Here is a 10,911-nt window from a genome sequence, read left to right on the forward strand (position 1 = left end):
TGTGTGTGTGTGTGTGTCATCTCCTGCATTTGTGTATGTCTGCTGATGACCATCTGACTAAATGGCAGTCTACGTTTTTGTGCAAAAGTGTTTTTGAGTCTCACGCTGACTCCACATCAGAGTGCTTTCCAGCTCCACAGGGTGACGTGAAGTGAAAAGTATATCTGGGCAATGTGTCTTCTGGGAAAAGTCCCTACCATTTGATGGCACCATCTCTCAAACAAACAGCTGTCTCTCCACCTCTCGCCTCCCGTCATCCTATGAGCTCATTCAGCTTCCCCCCAATGTAAAAATCTATAGGTTAGATTAATGTTGTGTGGAATCATCGATACGTCGGCAATTACTCCGATGAAGCAGTATCGGTGTCTCAATCAGTTGCCCTCGGGTCATGTGAATGACCCGAGGGCAACTGCATGTAAATGAGTGCATCAATTTTTAAATCTTAAAGTTGCACCCATATCTACACTAACAACCTAAATCAGAACATTTTGTTAACACTTGCTGAAAGCTGAAAGCACCACTGTGGTGTTGCAGTGCAGCTGGGGAAGGATATCTATAAAACTTCATTCCCAAACTGTATTCTATGGTTCTTCTTGCACACTGATAAAATCATCAGTAAGGTGACATTATTTTCAGATATCGTCTTTTTTTGTGGTTATTTATTTTTCAGCTCAGTTATGCAGTCGCAGTGAGAATTCAGCCAGTTATGTTGACAGGAGGCGAGTTAACAAGCATAAAACAGAGGCTTAGGTGGAGATGATACTTCCCATGTCTGTGGGCCTGCTAGTGTCCGCTTGGATCCCACCAAAATCAATTTTATCATCAGATGGTTAGCACGCGGTGAGTGCATACGAATGTATCAGCTAGCCATGCACCCAGACAGCTGTCTTCAAGCAGACCTCCAAGAAGTGTGTGGCATAACAGGACTGACTACTACCCCATCGGGTCTCCAGCTGTCCTCCACTGAAATAACTGATGCTTAAGACACAATTTACTGTTATTGCATGCAAATGTTTGGACATTTTTAGTTGCAAAATGATCTTTAAAATTACGTTTTTAGATTTTTTTTTAAAAAATAAAATTAAAAAAATCCACATTTAGTGTTAATCTGTATCAGCCTGTACGTGGCGCCAATATAATAACTTCAAAATTGGTTGGTTGGGAACTGCAGACACTTGTCAGGTAAACCACTGACATAAAGATAGCATGGACACTAGTTAATCTATTGAAATAGAAACATATAAGTGAGGATGCAGATTTTTAACGGGGCAAAATGTAGACATGCAAATTAAGCGCTAACTGAAAGAAAGGATTGAAGGTGGTAAGTACCCCTTGGATGACCCTCAACACTCAGCTGCCTGCCTCTCATTCTTTGTGTGTGTGTTGTTTCAGGGTGTGTGAGGCTGAGTGGTGCTTATAGGCAGTGCCTGCGGAATGTGTTGTTTAGCCTCTCCTGCTGAAATCTGCCTCTTTGAGCAGCGATAGCCTACAGACTCTCTGGCTTCTCAGGAAGAGACGGAGGGGGAGGGGGGTTACCAGCTGTTAGTCAGTCAGTACCTGGGGCTTAAGAGGCCTGATGGCAGCCATTACTACTTTCCCACACACTGACAACACAGTTTCTATACATTTCTATGTAGAAATCCTCTTTCAGATGTGTGCAGTAAATTCAGAAAGCCCATGCCTAACTTGTGTAATACAGTCTGCCTTCAGAGCTCAAACTTAGGGCAATCGGGGCTTTGCAAAGCGTTAATAGTATTAAGCAGTTTTCACAAATGCATTGCAGCCCTGAACTTGAATGAAGCGCAGTGTGATAAACGTCCACCGCTCTCTAGGTCGGAGATTGGCTGCTCTTTTAGTCTGCGAGCTCTCTGGTACAGATATTTTTCCAGTGCATTCACTGCTAGTGAGTCGCCGTCATGCGTCCCGGCTTCTTCTCACCCTGTCCAGGAGGCTCCTTCGCTTAAAGCCTGCAACGTATTTCCAGTAATGCACGCATGTCTGAGGTGGATTGGATAGCTGTGGAAAATCTCCTGACCCAGTTTCACCGAAAATGTCCGAAATTCATGTATGAAAACAGCTCAACACTGTCGAAAGAAAGGTCACCCTGACGATTTCTTAAATATACCAGTTCTCTCCTGTCAGATCTCAATACTTGAACATGATTTGAGCAAATGTAGAAAAAAAATCATCAAGATCTGTAGGTTGAGCTATTGTTTATTTATTGATTGATTATTGATTCTGGCTTTTTGCCATATTTGATCATCTGTAATAACTGTCTTATACAGTTTGAGCATTTAGAGTAAGACTTAGGAGTCTATCTGGTGTCACCTCGGATATCTTTCCCTGTCAAGAAAATTATGATGTTGCCAAAAAGAAAAATTTAATCAGCAGAAGGATATTTACTACATCAGTTTACCCTTCATTTTATCTGAAACATACAAAAGAATCATATCCTTTTAGTTTATTTTCAGCTGTCACTATGGGACATTGCCCATAAATATTACTAGCTAAAGCTTTCAGACAGTTGTGGTGATCGCAGTATATTAATATTTTTCTGTGAGAAAGTCACAGAGGCATAAAGTGATGTGAGATTGAAATAAGTACTTTGACTTTTAACTCAAACGTACTATTTGAGACAAACGAGAGTTAAATTCCACCACTGATCGTTTTTTAAAAATGTATATAAAGTTTATATCATAATAAAATATTGATATAATGTAACCTGTTTATATTTGGACGATCAAAGTGCAAGCTAGTCTCATGAGCTATGTTAGCAAACTAGTGTGCTTGCTAAAGTTAACATTACTAAAGGTGTTCTTCCAGATACATCACACACCCATGAAACGAACTAAACTTTCCCAAAGGACGGCTCTAAAAAGCAGAATGTGAATATAAAACCCACAACTTTTGTGAAAGATTTGTAAAGCGTTTCGAAACCTGACTTTTCAGTGTTTGTGCGTGTACCTGCATGTAAATGTGTGTGTTTGTGTGTATCAAGTTCTTATTTGCTCCCTCGCCGCATTCTTCTGTGTCTGGCCGCAAAGCGCTGTCAGCGAAAGCACAGTGGAGGAAAGGGAACACAGCGTCCTAAGTAAAGATATGAGGCCAGCCAGCCAGTCTGTGTTCAGGGGCGAGGGCCTGACCCGCCAGGACCCATAACTAACTGATATGAGCCCGGGCCAAGTGGGCCCCAGCCAGCAGTCAGACTGAGAACAAAACAGAGAAGGGGAGGGGAAGTCAGCAGAGAGACAGAGGAGATATGTACTGGGACAGTATGAACAGAATAAGGGACAGAGATAATATTAGTTACTGGATGTGGCAGTCTGGAGATGCTCTGATTTTATTTTTATGTTATTTTTTCCCCAGAATTCACTCAAGCCTGAAAGCAACATTTTTGCTGTGAGGCACTTGCCATTGCCTTGCAATATGCAAGGCAATTACCCTGGTGGGGCTCTCGAACATAGATGTAAGAAGAAGAAGGCGGCCGTTGGGATTCTGGGTCATTTTTCCCTCTTCTGGCTTTGTGAAATTTAGGGAAATTGGTCATGTGAGCGTGCGGGACTTTAAGTTCCCACGGTGTCGAAATTAAACTATAGGAGTGTAAGGATGCTTTTTATAGATGCCTGCATGCTAAAAACTGTAATTCTAGCCTATTGCTAGGTGGTTACTAGGCAAGATGGGATGTCGTGTCTGATATGATATAGATAAGTGCTTTCAGGGGCCTAAGACGTACCTGTGTGCCAAGTTTTGTTGCTCAACTCCTGATTGCGTAGGAGTTGGCAGCCGAAGAAACAAACAAACACACAGGTGGAGATTTGTGTGTTATAGTAAGACATATTTAGGGCTTTGTTTGTGCAGATTCATGTCGAGTTATTGCGATTGTCCACCAGAGATATCACTGTAAAACAGCAACTTCTCCTCTGTAAGTGTTTATTATTGAGCTTGGGACAAACTCTAATCTAAGCTAGATGGCTAACTATAATTTTAGATTTAAAGTACAAGCACGAGTCTGGTATTGATCCTCGCATCCATATCAAGAAACACAGATTGGATGCCGAGCTATTCCTATAATTACAGAGGAGTTCCTTTGCATCAGTGGCACCCATTTTTGAAGTAGTGATAATGTTAGCGTGTCAATACTAAAAGCACGCCAGAGATTTGTAAAGATCTAATTATAATATGATTGGTGATGTTTCTGCGCTTCCCATGAATAATAATTTAGATTCTTTCAATGAGGCCATGAAAATGATAAATTATGGGTTTAATACTGAAGTGAAGCCACTCATATCTGTATTTATACAGATATAAAGCATGCAAATCCGTATAGTAATGCTAGAGTAAATACCATTTGTGTGCTTGTGCTTTAGCTCTGAGTTTCTTTACCTTTTTCTTTAAACTGTGACTGCTGTGTTCAGGGCTCATGATGGAGAACTACTTATATTCAGAGTGTTTAAGCAAGCGTTTACCAAAGTAGCCTCAGTGTCTTATGTGTGTCTGGTTTCGATGAAAAAAGGCGCTTATGCCGTATTTTGCTCATATAGAGGATTCGTTTTAGAGGTGTTAACATTGATTGCGCATGTACACATAATGCTTTACGAGTAAAAATAGGTTGATGCTGATGCTGTAACATGTGTTGTTTCAAACCTATGTTGACATAGCTGTGTCTGCTGGTTTATGCTTTGATTAACCTAATTGCCTAATAGCACAACTGGTTGTGCTTCATATGTTTTCATATATCACGGTGGTTGCTGCAGGGTATTAATCTGCTCGGCTGCCGTCTGTTCATGCTTGTAAACACGACACTGCTGAAGAAAACTATTTTCAATCAAAATGAAAAATTAAAGGCTGTATTTCTTCCTCTAAGCTTACAAGTAAAGGCCTGAATGTGTGGAGCAACTGTCACCAACAAGGTCATGTGAACGCCGGATGAGTCGTTATGCTACGAGGGAGTCACCTACACACCCATGCCACTCAGATAATACAGTTCCTGCATTGTGTCTGGCCATCAACAATGGGAGTGGTGTGTGTGTGTACAGTTTAGCCTCAGTAACCTGGCATATGGCCTGTGACCCCACAGCCCCTCGGTCTGTGTCATTGTGATACCGATAGTGAGGCCTTGAATGGAGCCAATCAGGATTGAAAAGACTGGACTCAGACCATCAAATAAAGGCTCACAGCATCTGTCTTTCACCACAGACTGATTACTGGCCGCGTGTGTGCACATACATGCATGTGCAGACAGGAGGATATAATGAGGTACCATTATGTATTATTGATGTGCTTCCCCGGCTGCCTACCTGCTGTCAGGTGGGCTGGCTCATGCATGCTTTGGTCTGGTCTGGTCTGGTCTGGTTGGTGGGCTTCCAGAAGGTTTGGAAAAAGCTGGTGTTCAAGATGATAACTGATTACACAAAACATTCAATTTGTCAGATATCGATCTGTTAATTTGTGACTTTTAAACTCTTAAAATTAGTTTTCATTGAAAGGTTGAAAGGTTCAGTTTTACTTTTTATTATGGTGAGAGGTTAAAAAGGGCACCAATTAAAAATGGTAAATGGCCTGCATTTATATAGCGCTTTACTCAGTCCCTAAGGACCCCAAAGTGCTTTACACTACATTCAGTCATTCACCCATTCACACACACATTCACACACTGGCAATGGCAAGCTACGTTGTAGCCACAGCTGCCCTGGGGCGCACTGATGATATGATATAAAAATAGATGATATGAAACTAAACAGAGCTGCAATTGAATTTTATTTTTGTGCTATTTCTAAAGACAGCATGTCAGCCCAAAGTGGAGAAGTTCCCCCAAGTGCAGATAATGTTTCCTCTTTATAGGAAAAATAAAAAGAAGACTTTTCCTGACCAAACCAGGAGCGCTTGCAAAACTTCTTCCCACTTCACAAACTGCTGCGAAGTGTCAAGGTTTCAAAGAGGTCTTCCTCATATTTCACGGTACTAACAGTGATTTGAGTAGCACAGCTTTTCTGCTTCATGTGAAAGTCATTCATTCATTCAACAGCCAGCTCCAAAAAAAAGGACTTTACTTCAGTGAGCTGTGTTTGGCAATCCACAGAAGAAAAAAAACAACAAATACCACGTTACTGTAGCGCAGCTCTAATACGCTGCTTCAGGTCTTGTTTTTTTAAAGCATAAACTGCATATAAAAGATAGATGTAGCCACCGTGACCCCACCTGTTGGTTTATGAAGCAATTCAGCTCAGCGTCTTCGGTTTTTTTGGAGACAAAAGTGACCATATTTGGACAAGAGTGAGATCAGTTAGCAAGCTACATTCACCAACACAGTTAACTTTTAATTAGTGCTAATAATAGAGCTAGCTATTTCCAAAAACATTTATTTCTTACCAGGCTCTGAACATGTTTACTTACTGGGAATTTATAGGGATAATGTTGCGCCATGTGGTTTAAGAGGTAGAGCAGGTCATCTGCTAATCGGAATTTTGGTGACCTGGCTTCTCCAGTCTGCATGTCAAAGTAGCCTTTTACAAGATACTGAAGTCTGAGTTGCTCCCAATGCATTCTTCAGATTGTGAATGTTAGATTAGATGTAGAAACAAGTATTTGCATGAATCCATGGGTGAATGTGACAAACTATAAACTACATACATGTATTATAAAGCATCTGAATGCTGCAATAGAGTATAAAGGCACTATATAAGAACCCCCCTCATGAAAAACAGAGCAGCTGAAAGTAGCTTTTAACATGAGAATGTAAAGTGAGCGTCCACTGACCACTGGAGGAACTGCAGTTTCAGCGTCGAGTTCATACTGCGTGAAAACTGCCGATCTGATAAGTTAAAATATCTTCTTTGAAAAGACTCTGTGCGGAAACATTTCTGCATCAGCATTTTCTTTTTTATGACTTGCTCATCCTACTTTTCTCTCGCCCGGTGTTTTCTGTGAATAGAAATTCCCAGAGCTCAAGTTCAAGTATGTGGAGGAGGACCAGCCAGAGGACTTCTTCATCCCCTACGTGTGGTCGCTGGTCTTCAACTCTGGAGTCGGCCTCCACTGGAGCCCACACGGGATCGAGCTGTTCAGCATGGACTCCGGCTGAAGGACACGTTGCAGCAGATTGCACGTCTCCATCTCCGTTCAGTACAGAAAAAGGAACTGACGGCACGTGGGTGTGTGTGTGTGTGTGTGTGTGTGTGTGTGTGTGTGTTCTGGGTAGGTGTGTATGCATTACCCTTTATAGTATGTTCACGCTGCTTTGAAAGTGCCTCAACCTTGTAGAGGATGGTGTTTCTTTTTCATGCAGCACAACCTCGTTCTCCCTCGTATCTTCATAATCTCTCTGCTTCTACACTGTGAAGCTTCACCTGCACTTGGGTTACAGTTCCTGCGGTAGCTCCCGCTCATGCTCATGCTCACTCAGTCCTGCGCTGAACACCTGTTGGAGCGTCTGAGCTGCTTCATTTGGTTCAGCACATGCTGACTTGTGATATCACGAGGAGCTCCGGACGCTGGCATTGGCTAATTCAATAGGTCACTTAAAACATGCAGACACATGTTACACTGCTCTGATGAACATCCATTTACTTCTGCACTGAATACTAAAAACCTGCTGTGACTCAACACCTGCCACTCATCTTCAAATGTCCTATTATTGTTGATTTTACACGCGATTATCTCATAAACTGTTTTTCTTTTCTTTTGGCGTACATTGTTCTCAGTGTACAACAGCTTTTGACACATTTGCGCTTTTGAATTGAAGAAATGAAGAGAGAGAAAACTCTGTTGTCATCATCAGTATGCAGGAGTTACAGTGTTGCCGGCTGTTTAATATCCCTCCCCACCCCCCACGTTCAAGTACAGCTTAATTAAATTTCAGTCCCCGGATGATATAAGCACTCTGCATCACTCTTTAATTCGTCTGATTTCGTTGTTGCTTGCAGCTCATTTATTCCATACCCTGTTTTTGTCATTAGCATTTTTTTCCTGATGCTAACCCAAGGCAAATACTTAAACCGGGGACGGCCATTAAACCTCCTGTCCTGTTGTGCATAATTACCGTTGTCTCTTTAACCGGTTACGTTATTTCATGTTTAAGTAGGGACTTATTGTTATTTATTTTCATGTATATTGTTTTTATATATATTCACCATCCCAAAATGTAAAGTGCAGTAGTGCTGAAATGACTACTATTACCGAAAGAGAAAAGCAATGGTACTATACTTTGATTATTCCCAGACGGGAAAACTGGCTTTATATATAAATGCATATAATATGATGACAGCTGTCCTTTTTGTGGCAATGTTTACCTTGAAAATAGAAGTTTAAATAAAAATATGAAATCAAACCAGCCTGAGTGTCACGCTGTTATTTAGCAGTGAAATACTGCAGCATTCATGTGACGTTTATCACGTTTGTCTTAATTGTTTTAAGGTTATGCAACTTTGGACTGAAAGCCTTGTTTATGACTCTGTCAGCCTGACAAATGTAAAGTGTTTATCGACCACAAGCTGAGCAGCCCGTCTTGATTTTTATCGAGTGGATTGAAATGTCCTCCGGCCTTGCCCAGTTGCACAATGCTTTATGGCTCAGTTGCATTGGGATAAAAATATGACAGCAACCATCCAAACAATCCTGGTTTGACTTGGGCTGATTCCAATCGCTCTCAGACAGATTAGCGAAGGTTTGCAAATAATTGATGAACGTTGATGACACATTAGCCAATCAGTCTGCAATCAAACAATCTGAGTCGGTCTGCATCAGTAAGTGTGCAACGGGGAGCTTCGCTTAATTGGTTGGCCTCTGGTTGTATTCAGCGAATTGTCATATCATCACAAACAGAACGCGTGCGATTGCCGGCTTCACCCTATTCCGATCGAACACTGCTCTCATAACTCCTGCGAAACCACTATAATGGTATTTCTGCACTTCAGTGTTAAATTAAAATTACTTTTTCAAAACACACACATCTTCAGTGACTGACTCGGGGCGGGTGGGACAAATCCCACCCCCCCACCCCAAAAAAACAGATGAATAGGAGAAAATGTCAGACTGAAGATGGAAACGAAGTCTGAGGAGGTGTAATTTCTTTTGATATCAGAGTGACCTTTTAAGCATTGTAGAAAGAAGGATTAGAAAAAGATGTGTGAAGCCTGTGTGCGCAAGATTTAGATTTCTTTTTCTAAGACCTCTTAGATTTCTCTTGATACCCAGTGGCTGGCCTTTTCTCTCAGTTATATTGACCTAAGTTATTAAAATATTTACCAAGGTTGCTGCTTCATGCCTTCAATGATAAATATATATCTGTGTGTGTGTGTGTGTGTGTGTGTGTGTGTTTAGCCTTGGATTTCATTGCTGCTTGCCCGGCACATTTCAGCCACAGTCTTCTCTTGCATCTTTCCGGCACAAAAGAAAGATCATCCTGAAGACTGGACTGTTACGCTATGAGCAGACTTTACCGTGTGTCTTATTTTCGCCTGTTTTTATCATCGCTGCTAAAGCAGCAGAAACAGAGGCGGAAAACCACGTCGGGAGTCAGGCGAGGGGGGGGGGGGGGGTGTGCAAAAGTTTACGGCACAATGGCACCCACTGTGTCGCCGGAGCTCCCACTTCCCAAGAGAATTTCATGCCTTTCGTCTCTATTGTATTGGTTTTCATGCCTGAAATTCTCTTGTTCTCAGGGACAATATAATGGATGCAATTCGATGTAAAGAATGGCTCATTTTCAGGACGGGTTCATTGGTAGGTTACAATGAAACTGCACGCTCAAGGAGACTGAAGCCCTCTCCCTCTGCACTGACTCTCACCTGCCTCCAGCTCTATTATCTCTGTGCCAGATGGTTGAGCGGAGGTTTTTTTACAAAGTGACATGGCTCCCCTTGTTCCTTTATGGCGCAGGGGTCACCTTACCCTCGGATCCCATTTCAGGTGACAGCAGGAAGATGGATGGAGCCAGGGACTTGGGGATGTATAGTTTTGTTGTTGTTGTTGTTTGTGTGTGTGCATCTTTTTTTTTTCTCCCCAGATGTTGGTACTTTTCCTCAAGGTCTAGGTGAGATCGTGTTGACTACCCAGTGGAGTGTGCTTCTAGAACCATCGGTTATCACCAAACCAGAGTTTACACCAGTGAGACACATTGTCACAATAACGTCGCTGGCTCACTCTTCGCTCTCGTTGACACGTAAAAATAAACCACCAAAGCTTGGTTGGAATTAAAGCATTGCATCTGTGGGCCGGCCCATAAGTGGAAAATATCAGTGAGATATAAAGATGAGACAGGCGTATTATCATGATCTTGATGTCTGCATCAGTTAACCTCGTTTTGTGAGCACGGAAGGTGCTTAGTTTTTTTTCCTTTAATCATGCCTTACACTGAAAGTGTTTTCTGTTTTTCATCTTATAAATGACATGGCTTAATTTGTACAAGTCACCAGTCATCAGTCTATTTAAGCAAAGTCATAAAGTAAGTAGCGCTGTTCCCAAGACACTTTCCAGACAGTGTTGCGTGGTGTATCAAAATCTCATGGTGCTTTTTATGTGTCGATAAGTCATAATACAGCTTTGATGAGATCCTAACATCACCAGCGGAAATGCAACCCCAAACTGTGATATAGTACCTCCACTGTGTTTTACAGATGGCTGCAGACGCATACTTCTCTCGAGACAACCTTAATACATACTGATGACGACATGACCCAAAAATTTCAAACTCTGATTCATCACTTCATCAGACCTGTTGGCACTGATTTTCAGTCCAGTTCTTGTGTAGTTTGGGCTACCTCAGCCTTTTCTACCTTTTCCCCCCCTTCCTTAAGAATGGCTCCTTGACTGGCAGCCTCCTACTGAGACCACTTCTGATGAGACTTTAGTAAATATTAGATGGCTCAACTGACGGGGCAGATCCATCTCTCAGGTCCTGTGTCAGATCCCTTG

The 10,911-nt window shown here is 41.9% G+C and overlaps 1 protein-coding gene across 3 annotated transcripts in view; it reads left to right on the forward strand.

Annotated features, from left to right (window-relative positions):
• Positions 1-8,324, forward strand: part of dym (dymeclin) — a 62,203-nt gene extending 53,879 nt beyond the window's left edge. For all 3 annotated transcript variants that reach the window (XM_005720369.1, XM_005720368.1, XM_005720370.1), the window contains exon 17: positions 6,932-8,324. In XM_005720369.1, the coding sequence (XP_005720426.1) occupies positions 6,932-7,081 (150 nt within the window). In that variant the 3' untranslated portion in view covers positions 7,082-8,324. The remainder of the gene's footprint in view (positions 1-6,931) is intronic.
• Positions 8,325-10,911: the final 2,587 nt, after the last annotated feature.

Source organism: Pundamilia nyererei, unplaced genomic scaffold (assembly GCF_000239375.1).
Source record: "Pundamilia nyererei isolate P.nyererei 1_Seehausen unplaced genomic scaffold, PunNye1.0 scaffold00002, whole genome shotgun sequence".
NCBI lineage: Eukaryota > Metazoa > Chordata > Actinopteri > Cichliformes > Cichlidae > Pundamilia > Pundamilia nyererei.